The sequence below is a fragment of the Pleurodeles waltl genome, chromosome 9 (assembly GCF_031143425.1).
Source record: "Pleurodeles waltl isolate 20211129_DDA chromosome 9, aPleWal1.hap1.20221129, whole genome shotgun sequence".
NCBI lineage: Eukaryota > Metazoa > Chordata > Amphibia > Caudata > Salamandridae > Pleurodeles > Pleurodeles waltl.
The window spans coordinates 1,178,666,572-1,178,685,587 of NC_090448.1; the positions used below are offsets into that span (position 1 = coordinate 1,178,666,572).

General features: G+C 56.4%; 1 protein-coding gene across 4 annotated transcripts in view; it reads right to left on the minus strand.

Moving 5' to 3' along the window:
• LOC138260510 (prolyl hydroxylase EGLN3-like) overlaps positions 1–19,016 on the minus strand; it is a 121,200-nt gene that overhangs the window by 70,742 nt on the left and 31,442 nt on the right. For all 4 annotated transcript variants that reach the window (XR_011198865.1, XR_011198864.1, XM_069209099.1 and 1 more), the window contains exons 2-3: positions 5,614–5,733; positions 3,856–3,992 (exon numbers count right to left, since the gene is read on the minus strand). Coding sequence is in view for 2 of the 4 variants with exons in the window: in XM_069209099.1 (XP_069065200.1) it covers positions 3,856–3,992; positions 5,614–5,733 (257 nt within the window). In the remaining 2 variants the exon portion in view is untranslated. The remainder of the gene's footprint in view (positions 1–3,855; positions 3,993–5,613; positions 5,734–19,016) is intronic.

Genomic DNA, 19,016 nt, shown 5'->3' on the forward strand with positions numbered 1-19,016 from the left:
GCCTGTGATCCTAGTACTTGAATAGCAGGGGCTGCTGCCAGTGGGAGAGGTGTCCTGTGAGAGCAGTCTGTGATTCTAGTACTGGAATGGCAGGGACTGCTGCTGGTGGTACAGAGGTGCCCTGTGAGAGCATTCTGTGATTCTAGTACTGGAATGGCAGGGATTGCTGCTGGTGGGACAAAGGTGTCCTGTGGGAGCATTCTGTGATTCTAGTACTGGAATGGCAGGGGCTGCTGCCAGTGATACAGAGGTGCACTAGAAGTGTCACTTGTGATTCTAGTGCTGGACTAGGGGGGGATTGCTTCCAGTGGTACAGAGGTGCACTGGAACTATCGCCTCTGATCCTAGTACTGGAATAGCAGGGATTGCTGCCAGTGGTACTGAGGTGTCCTGTGAGAGCAGTCTGTGATCCTAGTACTGGAATAGCAGGGGTGCTGGGGGTTGGAGAGAGGTGCACTGGAAGGGTTGCCTGTGATCCTAGTACTTGAATAGCAGGGGCTGCTGCCAGTGGGAGAGGTGCCCTGTGAGAGCAGTCTGTGATTCTAGTACTGGAATGGCAGGGACTGCTGCCAGTGGGAGAGGTGTCCTGTGAGAGCAGTCTGTGATTCTAGTACTGGAATGGCAGGGACTGCTGCCAGTGGGAGAGGTGTCCTGTGAGAGCAGTCTGATTCTAGTACTGGAATGGAAGGGACTGCTGCCAGTGGGAGAGGTGTCCTGTGAGAGCAGTCTGTGATTCTAGTACTGGAATGGCAGGGATTGCTGCTGGTGGTACAGAGGTGCCCTGTGAGAGCATTCTGTGATTCTAGTACTGGAATGGCAGGGATTGCTGCTGGTGGGACAAAGGTGTCCTGTGGGAGCATTCTGTGATTCTAGTACTGGAATGGCAGGGGCTGCTGCCAGTGATACAGAGGTGCACTAGAAGTGTCACTTGTGATTCTAGTGCTGGACTAGGGGGGGATTGCTTCCAGTGGTACAGAGGTGCACTGGAACTATCGCCTCTGATCCTAGTACTGGAATAGCAGGGATTGCTGCCAGTGGTACTGAGGTGTCCTGTGAGAGCAGTCTGTGATCCTAGTACTGGAATAGCAGGGGTGCTGGGGGTTGGAGAGAGGTGCACTGGAAGGGTTGCCTGTGATCCTAGTACTTGAATAGCAGGGGCTGCTGCCAGTGGGAGAGGTGCCCTGTGAGAGCAGTCTGTGATTCTAGTACTGGAATGGCAGGGACTGCTGCCAGTGGGAGAGGTGTCCTGTGAGAGCAGTCTGTGATTCTAGTACTGGAATGGCAGGGACTGCTGCCAGTGGGAGAGGTGTCCTGTGAGAGCAGTCTGATTCTAGTACTGGAATGGAAGGGACTGCTGCCAGTGGGAGAGGTGTCCTGTGAGAGCAGTCTGTGATTCTAGTACTGGAATGGCAGGGATTGCTGCTGGTGGGACAGAGGTGTCCTGTGGGAGCATTCTGTGATTCTAGTACTGGAATGGCAGGGGCTGCTGCCAGTGATACAGAGGTGTCCTGTGAGAGCAGTCTGTGATTCTAGTACTGGAATGGCAGGGACTACTGTCAGTGGTAGTGAGGGGTCCTGTGGGAGCATTCTGTGATTCTAGTACTGGAATGGCAGGGACTGCTGCTGGTGGTACAGAGGTGCCCTGTGAGAGCATTCTGTGATTCTAGTACTGGAATGGCAGGGATTGCTGCTGGTGGGACAGAGGTGTCTTGTGGGAGCATTCTGTGATTCTAGTACTGGAATGGCAGGGGCTGCTGCCAGTGATACAGAGGTGTCCTGTGAGAGCAGTCTGTGATTCTAGTACTGGAATGGCAGGGACTGCTGCTGGTGGCACAGAGGTGCCCTGTGAGAGCATTCTGTGATTCTAGTACTGGAATGGCAGGGATTGCTGCTGGTGGGACAGAGGTATCATGTGGGAGCATTCTGTGATTCTAGTACTGGAATGGCAGGGGCTGCTGCCAGTGGGAGAGGTGTCCTGTGAGAGCAGTCTGTGATTCTAGTACTGGAATAGCAGGGACTGCTGCCAGTGGTACTGAGGTGCCCTGTGAGAGCAGTCTGTGATTCTAGTACTGGAATGGCAGGTGCTGCTGCCAGTGATACAGAGGTGTCCTGTGAGAGCAGTCTGTGATTCTAGTACTGGAATGGCAGGGACTACTGTCAGTGGTAGTGAGGGGTCCTGTGGGAGCATTCTGTGATTCTAGTACTGGAATGGCAGGGATTGCTGCTGGTGGGACAGAGGTGTCCTGTGGGAGCATTCTGTGATTCTAGTACTGGAATGGCAGGGGCTGCTGCCAGTGATACAGAGGTGCACTAGAAGTGTCACTTGTGATTCTAGTACTGGACTGGGGGGGGGGGGGGTTGCTTCCAGTGGTACAGAGGTGCACTGGAACTATCGCCTCTGATCCTAGTACTGGAATAGCAGGGGTGCTGGGGGTTGGAGAGAGGTGCACTGGAAGGGTTGCCTGTGATCCTAGTACTTGAATAGCAGGGGCTGCTGCCAGTGGGAGAGGTGCCCTGTGAGAGCAGTCTGTGATTCTAGTACTGGAATGGCAGGGACTGCTGCCAGTGGGAGAGGTGCCCTGTGAGAGCAGTCTGTGATTCTAGTACTGGAATAGCAGGGACTGCTGCCAGTGATACAGAGGTGCCCTGTGAGAGCAGTCTGTGATTCTAGTACTGGAATGGCAGGGACTGTTGCTGGTGGTACAGAGGTGCCCTGTGAGAGCATTCTGTGATTCTAGTACTGGAATGGCAGGGACTACTGGCAGTGGTAGTGAGGGGTCCTGTGGGAGCATTCTGTGATTCTAGTACTGGAATGGCAGGGACTGCTGCTGGTGGGACAGAGGTGCCCTGTGGGAGCATTCTGTGATTCTAGTACTGGAATGGCAGGGGCTGCTGCCAGTGATACAGAGGTGCACTAGAAGTGTCACTTGTGATTCTAGTACTGGACTAGGGGGGGATTGCTTCCAGTGGTACAGAGGTGCACTGGAACTATCGCCTCTGATCCTAGTACTGGAATAGTAGGGGTGCTGGGGGTTGGAGAGAGGTGCACTGGAAGGGTTGCCTGTGATCCTAGTACTTGAATAGCAGGGGCTGCTGCCAGTGGGAGAGGTGTCCTGTGAGAGCAGTCTGTGATTCTAGTACTGGAATAGCAGGGGCTGCTGCCAGTGGGAGAGGTGTCCTGTGAGAGCAGTCTGTGATTCTAGTACTGGAATGGCAGGGTCTGCTGCTGGTGGTACAGAGGTGCCCTGTGAGAGCATTCTGTGATTCTAGTACTGGAATGGCAGGGATTGCTGCTGGTGGGACAGAGGTGTCCTGTGGGAGCATTCTGTGATTCTAGTACTGGAATGGCAGGAATTGCTGCTGGTGGGACAGAGGTGTCCTGTGGGAGCATTCTGTGATTCTAGTACTGGAATGGCAGGAATTGCTGCTGGTGGGACAGAGGTGTCCTGTGGGAGCATTCTGTGATTCTAGTACTGGAATAGCAGGGGCTGCTGCCAGTGGGAGAGGTGTCCTGTGAGACCATTCTGTGATTCTAGTACTGGAATAGCAGGGGCTGCTGGCAGTGCGACAGAGAAGCAGTGACTGAGCCACACTCTCCTGGTGGAGTAGGGCTGCGGGCCAGACAGTGGTGCACTGACAGCAGTGACCGTAGGACTGGAGGGGCACAGGGACAGAGGAGCACTGACAGCAGTGATCCTAATACTGGGGGGGCACAGGTGTGCTGCTGATGGGACAGAGGTGCACTGACAGCAGTGATCCTAGTATTGGGGTGGCACAGGGGTGCTTCTGCTCGCACAGAGGTGCGCTGACAGCAGTGATCCTAGTACTGGGGGGCACTGACGGAGCCGCACTCACCTGGTGGAGTAGGAGGGCTGCACCTCGTGCGGGTTCCGCCGGTCGGACCAGAAGAGCAGCAGCCGGTCAAACAGCGGCTCGATGTCCACCGCGTAGCGCTGCCCTTCGGGGAATATCCGCAGCACCCCGCCGTGCACCTGCGCGGGAGAAAGGGAGGGTTACAGCGTGTTCTGGGGGGCAGCAACAGATGGGGCGTATCACACAGTCCTATGTGTTGGGGGCGTCATGTAACCTCGTCCTCTGGGATCCACCCTGCACCCTCTGTCCTCCGGGACCCACCCTGCACCCTCTGTCCTCCGGGACCCACCCTGCATCCACCCACCCTGCACCCTGTCCTCTGGAACCCACCCTGCATGCACCCACCCTGCATCCTCTGTCCTCCGGGACCCACCCTGCACCCTGTCCTCTGGGACCCACCCTGCATGCACCCACCCTGCACCCTCTTTCCTCCAGGTCCCACCCTGCGCCCTCTGTCCTCTGGGACCCAACCTGCCTCCACCCACCCTGCACCCTGTCCTCTTGGACCCACCCTGCATGCACCCACCCTGCACCCTCTGTCCTCCGGGACCCACCCTGCACCCTCTGTCCTCCGGGATCCACTCTGCATCCACCCACCCTGCACCCTGTCCTCTGGAACCCACCCTGCATGCACCCACCCTGCACCCTCTGTCCTCCGGGACCCACCCTGCGTCCACCCACCCTGCACCCTGTCCTCTGGGACCCACCCTGCACCCTCTTTCCTCCAGGTCCCACCCTGCACCCTCTGTCCTCTGGGACCCACCCTGCATCCACCCACCCTGCACCCTGTCCTCTTGGACCCACCCTGCAGGCACCCACCCTGCACCCTCTGTCCTACGGGACCTACCCTGCATGCACCCACCCTGCACTCTCTGTCCTCCGGGATCCACTCTGCATCCACCCACCCTGCACCCTCTGTCCTCTGGGACCCACCCTGCATCCTCTCTCCTCCGAGACCCACCCTGCACCCTCTGTCCTCTGGGACCCACCCTGCATCAACTGGCCTCACCCTGTCTTTTGTGACCCGCACTTTGTATCCAGGAGACCCTGCACCCTGTGTCTCTGGGGCGCACCCTGTATTGTGTTGGCACCAAACACACAAAAGGTGATGACAGACATGCTTGCAATAGGTCTAACCACTGGCAATCGCTCGGGGTAGGACATCCTGGGGTAGGATAACCTTCGTTCTTCTATCCACCATGCCACCTCAGTTTGGACCCAACTATATGCACATCAGTCTAGACCCTGCTCCAATGGGAACAGTCCAGCCCGAACTGCCAGGCCAGGCGCTCCCCGAACAGGAACACAAGCACCCAGGACTGGTTTTGCCCTAGTCATGATCTCAACAGTCAGGGTTGATTCCAGTGGATCAGTTGGCACAACTGGGCATTCCTTCGCTACGTAGGATGGAACATCAAACACACAGAAGGTGATAGGAGAAATAATTACAGAAATTCTAACCACTGGTAATCGCTCAGGGTAGCTTCCAAACCGTCATTCCACCCCTAGTCTCTCAGGAGCCCTCAATCCATGTTCAAGCATCTGTACCCCGTATCTCGTGGGCCTCCGTGCTCTGCTCTGCTCCCCCACACACCCACCGTGTGTCCCTGGGCCTCCTCCTGTGTCCCTGTCTCCAGGACCCGAACCCTGTGTCCATTGGACCGCGCACCTGGTCTCTGGACACCCCTCTTCTCTCTGTGGGACCCGTACCCTGCGTTCCAAGTCCTCCCTCCATCATACCTTGGAGTCCCAGTTCTTGTTGAGGTAGTATATGCAGGTGACACAGCGCCCATCCCCGTTCGGATTGTCCACATGTCGCACGTACCCGGCTCCGTTGCCAGGGTAACAGGCCACCATCGCCTACACAGGAGGAAAGAAAGGGCTAGGATTAGCCATACTGGTGTATGTGGCTGAACTGTGAGATACAAGTGTATTGAGTTATTTACTTTTGTGTAGCCAGGGGCTTTAGAGCACTTTACAAAACAATATCTTGCAATGGAACGATACATGGTAGCCTGCTGAACTCGGCCTATCCCCCGCCCTGACAGACCACACTGCAACCTCTGCATCATCTTGGACATGGAGTTATCTATGCAGGAACAGGTAACCGTAGTTTTGTCTGCATGCTTCCACACCCTACGCATGCTCTGCAAGATCTTCAGGTGGCTCCCAATCGAAGCCCTCGTCACCAGCTGGTTGGACTATGGGAACACACTCTAGGGGCCAAAATCACAAAGGTAAACTTAGACCAAAAGTCAACATTACTCGTAGTAAAGTTAGACTTGTTCTAAATTTAGACTTTTGGTCTAAACTTACACCAAAAGTCCAAACTTAGGCCAAAAGTCTAACTTTACTACCAATAAACTTAGACTTTTGGTGTAAACTTAGACTTTTGGTCTAAGTTTACCTTTGTGAGTCGGGCCCTAAGTGGGAATCACTGCACACCTCTTGAAGACAATACAAAAATCAGGAAGACTCATCCTCAACCTCCCCAGAGGGACCACATCCTTTCCCATCTCAAGAACCTTCACTGGCTCCCAATCCAGAGGAGATGCCAGTTCTAGATGTTGCGGACACTTACAAAGTCCTACACAAGGAAGGACCAGCATACATCAGCAAACACATGACCTTCCACCAACTGACCAGACACTACAATCTGCCTCCCTCTTCCTCGCAGACACCCCCTGGATCTGCAGAGGCCACAGCAGAGGACGCCTTAACATACCTGGTGGCCAAAGCTCAGAACACCTTCCCCTGCACCTCAGGAACGCCCCAGCACTCTCACTCAGGGAATCCGGAAAGGACTGGAGGCCTGGCTGTTCCAATGAACATATCAACTCGAAGCAGCTAGCAACCCCTCTCCTGGAGTCACTCACTGATCATTTGCTGCACTTTATGAATCTTGATTGATTGAACAAGTATACCATAGAGCAGGGTTCTGCAACCTTTTCCGTAGTGAGAGCTACTTCTGATCACTGAAAATCATAGTGAGCTACTGAGCACACACTCAGTCATAGACACGCACACACAGACATGCGCACACACACACTCAGACACACAGAGCCATATAGTCATAGACAGTCAGACACACACAGTCACAGACATGCACACACTCAAAGCCACACAGCCCATAGACACACGCACTCAGAGCCACACACACAGTCATAGACATGCACACTTTCAGCGACACACAGTCAGACAGATATTCAAACACAAACACACACTCAAGACACGCACAGACACACTAACACGCGAGCACACAGACACACACAAACTCAAACATACACACACATTTAGACAAGCACTCCGACATGCATGCACTCAGACGCATAAAGACACAGTCAGACACACAGTCAGACACACACTCAGATATGTGAGGACACACACATTCACACACAGTGAGACACACAGACACACGTTCAGAGACACACAGACATATTCACACTCTGAGACATACGCACTCACTCAGACACACAAGTGCACACTCAGACACGCACACACAGACATTCAGGGACGCACAGACACTCAGACGCACCACAGACATTCAGACGCACCACAGACATTCAGACGCACCACAGACATTCAGACGCACCACAGACATTCAGACGCACCACAAACATTCAGACGCACCACAAACATTCAGACGCACCACAGAGACAGACATGCACACACACTCATATACACACACCCTGCAAAGCTGCAGTGCTAGATCCCTGGAGAACCAGGTCGGGTGTAGGGCACCTCTGCAAACCTCAGCACACACCCAGCAAGGCTGCAGTGTTAGAGAGGCCCTTGGAGAACGAGTACACGGGGGCCACACTGTGTGCTCATTCTGCAAAACTGCATTGTTAGAGGGGCCCTGGAGCCACACTCTACACACCTCTGCACATCCCCTGCAAGGTTGTATTGGAGGATCCTGCGGGCGGGGGCCACACACTATAAACCTCTGCACACTCAGCAAGGCTGCAGTGTTAGAGGGGCACTGGGAGGACGAGGGTGGGAGGCTCCTCTGCACACACCCTCCAAGGCTGCAGAGTTAGAGGGGCACTGGGAGGACGAGGGTGGGAGGCACCCCTGCAAACCTCTGCACACACCCTCCAAGGCTGCAGTGTTAGAGGGGCACTGGGAGGACGAGGGTGGGAGGCACCCCTGCAAACCTCTGCACACACCCTCCAAGGCTGCAGAGTTAGAGGGGCCCTGGGAGGATGAGGGCGGGGGCCACAAACTATAAACCTCTGCACACCCAGCAAGGTTGCAGTGTTAGTGGTTCCCTAGGGGGTGGGGGCCACACTCTACAAACCTCTACACACACCCTGCAAGGCTGCAGAGTTAGAGGGAGAGGAGGGAGGCAGAAAAGACTGCGACATTTGCAATTTCTGGTGCAAAGAAGTCGTAGGCGAGGGGGGGAGTGGGGTGCACGGAGGCAACAACTGCTACCAGCAAGGGCAGACCCCTCCCATCCCTGCTGCTTGTCCTGCACAGGGGCACATCCATGTGTGCTAGAGGCAGATTCACGCCCACCCCCTGCTGAGCGGTGACAGCACCCCACCCACCCCCACACTACCTGCTGTGTCTCTTGCCTGGGGGTGCACACACCCATGTGTCCTAGAGGTAGGGCCCCCACCTCAGCCCGTCCCCACACACACCCCGCCATGCACCAGGACACGTCCGCAGGGCAGTAATCCCCCCCGCGGCCACCCGGCCTCCGAGGTGCGGTGACCACAAGGAGGAGGAAGCCCAGAGCTCAGTGCACGGGCGTCTGATCGGATCACGGGGGGGGGGGGAGGGAGGGGGGTGTTGGGTCTCACCCTAGAGACGTGCAAAGCTTCCCAAGTCTGAGGGGGCGTGCACCGACCAGAGTACAGGGAGAGACTGACTGCACTGAGGGGGCCTCAGTGCACCACTGAGTACAGAAGAGAGGCTGACTGACTGCACTAGAGAGGCCTCCATGCACCACTGACAGCTTCAAAAAGGTGCTGACTGACTGCACCGGGGGGACCTACTGCACCGGGGGGGGGGCTTCAAAGAAAGGCTGACTGACTGCACCAGGGGGCCCTTAGTGCACCAGTTAGTAGAGAAGAAAGGCTGACTGACTGCACCAGGGAGGCACTCAGTGCACAAGTGAATACAGAAGAAAGGCTGACTGACTGCACCAGGGAGGCACTCTTTGCACAAGTTGAATACAGAAGAAAGGCTGACTGACTGCACCATGGAGGCCATCAGTGAGTACAGAAGAAAGGCCGACTGGCTGCACGGGAGAGGCTTCAAAGAGACGCTGACTGTCTGCACCAGGGGAACCTTCAGTGCACCAGTGAGTACAGAAGAGAGAGCGGCTGACTGAATGAGGGGGGGGGGCGCTCTGTGCACTAGTGAGTACAGAAGAAAGGCTGACTGACTGCACCGTAAGGCCCTCAGTGCACCAGTGAGCACAGAAGAGAGGCTGACTGCACCAGGGGAGCCTCAGTGCAGGAGTGACCGGTCCAAGGAGAGGCCGGCTGTACTAGGACTCCCACAGTGCACCAGTGACAGGTCCAAGGGGAGGCCAGCTGTACTAGGACTCCCACAGTGCACCAGTGACAGGTGTAAGGGGAGGCCGACTGCACCAGGGCACCCACAGTGCACCAGTGTCAGGTCCAAGGAGAGGCCGGCTGCACTAGGACTCCCACAGTGCACCAGTGACAGGTCCAAGGAGAGGCCGACTGCACCAGAACACCCACAGTGCACCAGTGACGGGTCCTAGGAGAGGCCGGCTGCACCAGGGCACCCACAGTGCACCAGTGACGGGTCCCAGGAGAGGCCGGCTGCACCAGGGTATCCACAGTGCACCAGTGACGGGTCGAAGGGGAGGCCAGCTGTACTAGGACTCCCACAGTGCACCAGTGACAGGTCCAAGGGGAGGCCGACTGCACCAGGGCACCCACAGTGCACCAGTGTCAGGTCCAAGGAGAGGCCGGCTGTACTAGGACTCCCACAGTGCACCAGTGACAGGTCCAAGGGGAGGCCGACTGCACCAGGGTACCCACAGTGCACCAGTGACAGGTCCAAGGAGAGGCCGACTGCACCAGGACACCCACAGTGCACCAGTGACAGGTCCAAGGGGAGGCCGACTGCACCAGGGCACCCACAGTGCATCAGTGTCAGGTCCAAGGGGAGGCCGACTGCACCAGGGCACCCACAGTGCACCAGTGACAGGTCCAAGGGGAGGCCGACTGCACCAGGGCACCCACAGTGCACCAGTGTCAGGTCCAAGGAGAGGCCGGCTGTACTAGGACTCCCATAGTGCACCAGTGACAGGTCCAAGGAGGGGCCGGCTGCACCAGGACACCCACAGTGCACCAGTGAGAGGTCCGAGAGGAGGCCGACTGCACCAGGGCACCCACAGTGCACCAGTGTCAGGTCCAAGGAGAGGCCGGCTGTACTAGGACACCCACAGTGCACCAGTGACAGGTCCAAGGGGAGGCCGGCTGTACTAGGACTCCCACAGTGCACCAGTGACAGGTCCAAGGGGAGACCGGCTGCACCAGGGCACCCACAGTGCACCAGTGACGGGTCCCAGGAGAGGCCGGCTGCACCAGGGTACCCACAGTGCACCAGTGACGGGTCAAAGGGGAGGCCGGCTGCACCAGGACACCCACAGTGCACCAGTGAGAGGTCCGAGGGGAGGCCGACGGCACCAGGGCACCCACAGTGCACCAGTGTCAGGTCCAAGGGGAGGCCGGCTGTACTAGGACTCCCACAGTGCACCAGTGACAGGTCCAAGGAGGGGCCGGCTGCACCAGGGTACCCACAGTGCACCAGTGACAGGTCCAAGGAGGGGCCAGCTGTACTAGGACACCCACAGTGCACCAGTGACAGGTCCAAGGGGAGGCCGGCTGTACTAGGACTCCCACAGTGCACCAGTGACAGGTCCAAGGGGAGGCCGGCTGCACCAGGGCACCCACAGTGCACCAGTGACAGGTCCAAGGGGAGGCCGGCTGCACCAGGGCACCCACAGTGCACCAGTGACTGGTCCCAGGAGAGGCCGGCTGCACCAGGGTACCCACAGTGCACCAGTGACGGGTCGAAGGGGAGGCCGGCTGCACCAGGACACCCACAGTGCACCAGTGAGAGGTCCGAGGGGAGGCCGACTGCACCAGTGTCAGGTCCAAGGAGAGGCCGGCTGTACTAGGACTCCCACAGTGCACCAGTGACAGGTCCAAGGGGAGGCAGACTGCACCAGGGTACCCACAGTGCACCAGTGACAGGTCCAAGGAGAGGCCGACTGTACCAGGACACCCACAGTGCACCAGTGACAGGTCCAAGGGGAGGCCGACTGCACCAGGACACCCACAGTGCACCAGTGACAGGTCCAAGGGGAGGCCGACTGCACCAGGACACCCACAGTGCACCAGTGACAGGTCCAAGGGGAGGCCGACTGCACCAGGGCACCCACAGTGCACCAGTGTCAGGTCCAAGGAGAGGCCGGCTGTACTAGGACTCCCACAGTGCACCAGTGACAGGTCCAAGGAGGGGCCGGCTGCACCAGGACACCCACAGTGCACCAGTGAGAGGTCCGAGAGGAGGCCGACTGCACCAGGGCACCCACAGTGCACCAGTGTCAGGTCCAAGGAGAGGCCGGCTGTACTAGGACACCCACAGTGCACCAGTGACAGGTCCAAGGGGAGGCCGGCTGTACTAGGACTCCCACAGTGCACCAGTGACAGGTCCAAGGGGAGGCCAGCTGCACCAGGGCACCCACAGTGCACCAGTGACGGGTCCCAGGAGAGGCCGGCTGCACCAGGGTACCCACAGTGCACCAGTGACGGGTCGAAGGGGAGGCCGGCTGCACCAGGACACCCACAGTGCACCAGTGAGAGGTCCGAGGGGAGGCCGACTGCACCAGGGCACCCACAGTGCACCAGTGTCAGGTCCAAGGAGAGGCCGGCTGTACTAGGACTCCCACAGTGCACCAGTGACAGGTCCAAGGAGGGGCCGGCTGCACCAGGACACCCACAGTGCACCAGTGAGAGGTCCGAGAGGAGGCCGACTGCACCAGGGCACCCACAGTGCACCAGTGTCAGGTCCAAGGAGAGGCCGGCTGTACTAGGACACCCACAGTGCACCAGTGACAGGTCCAAGGGGAGGCCGGCTGTACTAGGACTCCCACAGTGCACCAGTGACAGGTCCAAGGGGAGACCGACTGCACCAGGGCACCCACAGTGCACCAGTGACGGGTCCCAGGAGAGGCCGGCTGCACCAGGGTACCCACAGTGCACCAGTGACGGGTCGAAGGGGAGGCCGGCTGCACCAGGACACCCACAGTGCACCAGTGAGAGGTCCGAGGGGAGGCCGACGGCACCAGGACACCCACAGTGCACCAGTAACAGGTCCAAGGGGAGGCCGGCTGTACTAGGACTCCCACAGTGCACCAGTGACAGGTCCAAGGAGGGGCCGGCTGCACCAGGGTACCCACAGTGCACCAGTGACCGGTCCAAGGGGAGGCCAGCTGTACTAGGACACCCACAGTGCACCAGTGACAGGTCCAAGGGGAGGCCGGCTGTACTAGGACTCCCACAGTGCACCAGTGACAGGTCCAAGGGGAGGCCGGCTGCACCAGGGCACCCACAGTGCACCAGTGACAGGTCCAAGGGGAGGCCGGCTGCACCAGGGCACCCACAGTGCACCAGTGACAGGTCCAAGGAGGGGCCGGCTGCACCAGGGCACCCACAGTGCACCAGTGACAGGTCCAAGGAGGGGCCGGCTGCACCAGGGCACCCACAGTGCACCAGTGACAGGTCCAAGGAGGGGCCGGCTGCACCAGGACACCCACAGTGCACCAGTGAGAGGTCCGAGAGGAGGCCGACTGCACCAGGGCACCCACAGTGCACCAGTGTCAGGTCCAAGGAGAGGCCGGCTGTACTAGGACACCCACAGTGCACCAGTGACAGGTCCAAGGGGAGGCCGGCTGTACTAGGACTCCCACAGTGCACCAGTGACAGGTCCAAGGGGAGACCGACTGCACCAGGGCACCCACAGTGCACCAGTGACGGGTCCCAGGAGAGGCCGGCTGCACCAGGGTACCCACAGTGCACCAGTGACGGGTCGAAGGGGAGGCCGGCTGCACCAGGACACCCACAGTGCACCAGTGAGAGGTCCGAGGGGAGGCCGACGGCACCAGGACACCCACAGTGCACCAGTAACAGGTCCAAGGGGAGGCCGGTTGTACTAGGACTCCCACAGTGCACCAGTGACAGGTCCAAGGAGGGGCCGGCTGCACCAGGGTACCCACAGTGCACCAGTGACAGGTCCAAGGGGAGGTCAGCTGTACTAGGACACCCACAGTGCACCAGTGACAGGTCCAAGGGGAGGCCGGCTGTACTAGGACTCCCACAGTGCACCAGTGACAGGTCCAAGGGGAGGCCGGCTGCACCAGGGCACCCACAGTGCACCAGTGACAGGTCCAAGGGGAGGCCGGCTGCACCAGGGCACCCACAGTGCACCAGTGACAGGTCCAAGGGGAGGCCGGCTGCACCAGGGCACCCACAGTGCACCGGTGACGGGTCCTAGGAGAGGCCGGCTGCACCAGGGTACCCACAGTGCACCAGTGACGGGTCGAAGGGGAGGCCGGCTGCACCAGGACACCCACAGTGCACCAGTGAGAGGTCCGAGGGGAGGCTGACTGCACCAGGGCACCCACAGTGCACCAGTGTCAGGTCCAAGGAGAGGCCGGCTGTACTAGGACTCCCACAGTGCACCAGTGACAGGTCCAAGGAGGGGCCGGACACCCACAGTGCACCAGTGACAGGTCCAAGGGGAGGCCGGCTGTACTAGGACTCCCACAGTGCACCAGTGACGGGTCCAAGGAGGGGCCGGCTGCACCAGGACACCCACAGTGCACCAGTGACAGGTCCAAGGGGAGGACGACTGTACTAGGACTCCCACAGTGCACCAGTGACAGGTCCAAGGAGGGGCCGGCTGCACCAGGGCACCCACAGTGCACCAGTGAGAGGTCTGAGAGGAAAGATGGACGCCCCTGGTTGGCTCCTAACCAGTCCAATGCTGGTTCTGGCCTCCATACTCCAGTCAGAGCCTCTGGAGAGGGGGCAGGGGGGGGGGGGGGGGTGGTGGAGATGTGAAGTGGATGGAAGGAAGAACCTTCAGGTGGGGGGTGAGGGTGAGGCGTTGGAATGATAGGAGCCCCTGCATGGCTTTTAACCAGACAATGCTCCATACTCCAGTAAGGACCTCTAGAGGAGGTAGCGAGCATGGGGGGGTGGGGGCGGTCTTGGTTTAGTGGGAGCCCCTGGGTGGCGTCTAGCTAGTCCAGTGCTGGTTTCAGCCTCCATGCTCCAGTAAGGGCCTCTGGGGGGAGAGGGGTGGATGGAAGGAGGGCCGCCTCTGGTTCAGGCCTCCATACTCCAGTAAGGACCCCCACGGCTGGTAGAGAGGGGGCGTTGGACTGATGGCAGCCCCTGGATGGATCCTAGCCAGCCCAGGGCGGGTGCCCGGCTCTGCTACGTGCAGGGCGTGAGGGAGCCCGTAGTATAGCGCACAGCTGCACGCCACGCTCCGAGCAGGGGGTGGGGGGATAGGAAATCCGGCTTCACCACGTCCACACCCCCCTGGTGCTTACCAGAAACAAGACTGGAAGACGACCCTATAAGGGCAGGAAAAGCCGGGCCCCTGGGAAGGGCTAACCTGCTCTGTGACAGCACACAACCCCTGGACACCTCACCACTAGCAACACAACCCCTGGACACCTCACCACTAACTACACAGGTCAGAGAATCCACCTCACCACTAGCAACACAACCCCAGGACACCTCACCACTAGCAAAACAACCCCAGGACACCTCACCACTAGCAAAACAACCCCAGGACACCTCACCACTAGCAACACAACCCCAGGACACCTCACCACTAGCAACACAACCCCTGCACACCTCACCACTAACTACACAACCCCTGCACACCTCACCACTAACTACACAACCCCTGCACACCTCACCACTAACTACACAACCCCTGCACACCTCACCACTAACTACACAGCCCCTGGACACCTCACCACTAACTACACAGCCACTGGACACCTCACCACTAACTACACAGCCCCTGGACACCTCACCACTAACCATACAACCCCTGGACACCTCATCACTAATCACACGGGTCAGAGAATCCACCTCTAACCAGACAAACCCTGGACACCTTACCACTAAATACACAACCACACAGGTCACTTGGGCCTCTCTGCTGTCTCAGCCTGAACAAAGGCCAGCTCTGTCTGTAACCCTCTCGGTTCTTCAACTTACTCTCCCCCTACCTTTAAAAAATGGTTGTGACCTGGTGTAATGTAACTGGTGCTCACAAACTTTGCACTATACAAAAACAACAGAAAAACGCACAGAGATGAAAACAAGACGGTTACATAAACAAGCATTTGCAATGCAACGGGTCTCACATTTCTCGGAGTTAGAGCTATTAGTGTTGTAAACTCCCAACCGGACTTTTCTTGCCACATTAAATGGAAAAAAAACGAGCGCAACCGTGCTGCTAAACAAGCGAGATCGCACTGCAAAAAAAGATAAAAAGTAGTCCACAAACCGGATGGGAAACAGCGAGCCTAGTATGCTTTCAGTACTTGGTCGCTGCGCTCGAGGTGGGCTAATCACCGGAAAAGGCATGACGTATGCATGCCTTCACCAAATGAAAACAAGCAGATTTTAAAAGGCAAGCCCGTGAACCAATGAAAGACACTGACGTGACATGGACAGGGCTCCGAGCCCATTTCTAAATACTACACCGTCTTGCAAGCGATAGGCAGGCTTGACCCTAAAAAGAGAATACAAATACCCAGTTAGTGGCTGATGTGTACAAAATGAAACCAGAAAACCTGGATAAATCGTGCCTTGCGCAGAATGCGTGATTTTAGGCAAATATTTCATTTCAGCAAAACTCCTTTTTATGGGCGAGCACAAAGTGCTACGTCCATTCTGTAATCTCTCTTTGGGCTTGAAACCACGCCCATACCACGTTAGTCACTTACATTGGTTCGTGGGCTTGCCTTTTAAAATCGGCTTGCTTTCATTTGTGAAAGGCATGCATACGCCATGCCTTTCCGGTGTTTAGCCCACCTACACAGCACCGGTAAAGTACCAAAAACATACGAGGCTCAATGTTTTCAGCCTGGAGTCCGGACTACTTTATCTGTTTATTTTCCACGCAGCGCGATCGCGCTGCATTTTACATAGGGCGCTGTGTTTTTTTTTTGCTTTACAACGCTAATAGTTCTAACTCGAACAAATGTGAGACCTGTTGCATTGAAAATGCTTGTTCACATTGTCGTTTAATAAAGCACTTTAAAATACTTGCTCGGAATACCAGTTGTACAAAACCTTTTGTGCTTGATTTAATAGATTGTAATGTTCCTCTAAAATAATCTGTGCTGTGTACAATACAACTCTTGCCTCGTAGTTTACTGATTGTTCACATTTAACTATCACTTCTAAGTAGTATTTTTAGTGCAGGGCTACAACGTGATGTATTAATGTCGAAGATCCAACATGTCAAAATACTTTTTGATATTTTGAAGAGGTGTCGAAATATTGTATGTGATGTTTGTCATATGATTTACAAAGGAAAATTTTCAGGGCTCGGCTCATGAACGGGCTTTAACATCCAAGCCAGACTTTCGGCTCTCTCCGTTAGTTTGTAAATGTAAGAATATATGTAAAAAAAATATATATTTAAAAAACGTGTGTGTGTGTGTGTATGTATATATATATAAAATTCCCAGTCTGTGTCAGAATGAAATGTGAATATGCAATGGGTTAGTTTCAACTTTTAATATTCAGAGTGCAGAGCAGGCTACTGTAAAATATGCAGAAGGTAAACAGTCCGGTGTGTGAAGCAGGGATTCGGTAAAAGACATTGTATATTGCACTCCAACAACCAGTTCTTTTATTGCGCCGCGAGCTCTGCACTAATGGGTAGGTTTGCAAAATTTAAATGTGAATAGTTAAACCATACACAATTCACCATCCATTTCAAGATAAAAGGTTACACAACTACTCAAAGTCACTAACATAAGGGCCTCACACGTGCCGCAACAACTGGAAGAGTGCGCAGCAGAAGTGCATTGTGGGTGTCGCAGTCTCGTACTCTCTGGGTGCTCTGTACAGTGATGTTTAATTCAGTCTCACCTTTTTAAGAATTGGAACAATTTTCAGTTCTAGTCACTCACAACAAAATCTTCGCTGTTATTCCTGCATTTGATTGTGCTAACAAGCATTGACAAAGCCAATAGGTCTGCCTTTTTGTAGGCATAGGTTTGTTGTGTGGTTGTTGTTTAAATAAAAGATTGCAAAGTTATACGAAAAGGTCACTGATAACGCCTCGGTGACATGTTTGGGTAACTATGTTTTAAAGTTTACAGACAGTCACGTTTGTCCCATCGCTAGCCTGAAGTTTTGGAGATTGTTCCAATCAACAAGGAGATTTGAAACAAAAGAACCCCTGCCTGGCGACTGCACTAGTTTCGGTGACTTAACTCTGGGCTCAGAAGCCACAAACATCTGTTACGGGACCCGGACAGTGAAGTGGGCCAGGACGGGGAGAGCGGACTGGGGCCAGGGACGTGGCGGTGACTCTAATATTAATGTAAAAGGTCACTCCAGCTGACAGATGCTCCGCGTGTTCCTGGACACATTGCTGATACAAGTACATGAACTCTAGGGGGGCCCAGGAAAAAGCAACGAATACTTCGCGACAAGAGACGTGCACCACCCCACACTGTCGCACCCGTAGTGGGACAACTAGAACCAATCACCTGCAAGCTGGGGGTGTAACACAGGCTCACTCCAGTAGTGCTCGAGGACTTAACACAAGGAGGGCTCCTGCAATCCAGAGGGGTTAATGTACAACACCCTCCCTGGGCCCACCATGCGAGGGTGTAAACTATCACCCCACTCCTTCAGTGCCTGGGGGCTCAACACACACACAAGGAGGGCTCCTGCAATCCAGAGGGGTTCAGGTACAACACCCTCCCAGCGCCCACCATGCGAGGGTGTAAACTACCACCCTACTTCCAGCTGTACCACCCCTCCAGTGCCTGAGAGCTCAACACACACACAAGGAGGGCTCCTGCAATCCAGAGGGGTTCAGGTACAACACCCTCCCTGGGCCCACCATGCGAGGGTGTAAACTATCATCCCACTCCTTCAGTGCCTGAAGGCTCAACACACACACAAGGAGGGCTCCTCCAATCCAGAGGGGTTCAGGTACAACACCCTCCCAGCGCCCACCATGCGAGGGTGTAAACTACCACCCTACTTCAAGCTGTACCGCCCCACTCCTCCAGTGCCTGAGGGCTCAACACACACACACAAGGAGGGCTCCTCCAATCCAGAGGGGTTCAGGTACAACACCCTCCCAGCGCCCACCATGCGAGGGTGTAAACTACCACCCTACTTCAAGCTGTACCGCCCCACTCCTCCAGTGCCTGAGGGCTCAACACACACACACAAGGAGGACTCCTCCAATCCAGAAGGGTTCAGGTACAACACCCTCCCAGCGCCCACCACGCGAGGGTGTAAACTATCATCCCACTCTCTCAGTGCCTGAGGGCTCAACACACACACAAGGCGGGCTCCTCCAATCCAGAGGGGTTCAGGTACAACACCCTCCCTGGGCCCACCATGCGAGGGTGTAAACTATCATCCCACCCCTCCAGTGCCTGAGGGCTCAACACACACACAAGGAAGGCTCCTCCAATCCAGAGGAGTTAATGTACAACACCCTCCCAGAGCCCACCATGCGAGGGTGTAAACTACCACCCTACTTCAAGCTGTACCACCCCACCCCTCCAGTGCCTGAGGGCTCAACACACACACACACACAAGGAGGGCTCCTGCAATCCAGAGGGTTTAATGTACAACACCCTCCCAGCGCCCACCATGCAAGGGTGTAAACTATCATCCCACTCCTTCAGTGCCTGAGGGCTCAACACACACACAAGGAGGGCTCCTCCAATCCAGAGGGCTTCAGGTACAACACCCTCCCAGCGCCCACCATGCGAGGGTGTAAACTACACCCTACTTCAAGCTGTAGGGTGGGTGTCACCCCACTCCTCCAATGCCCGACTGCCTATCACACATGGAGGG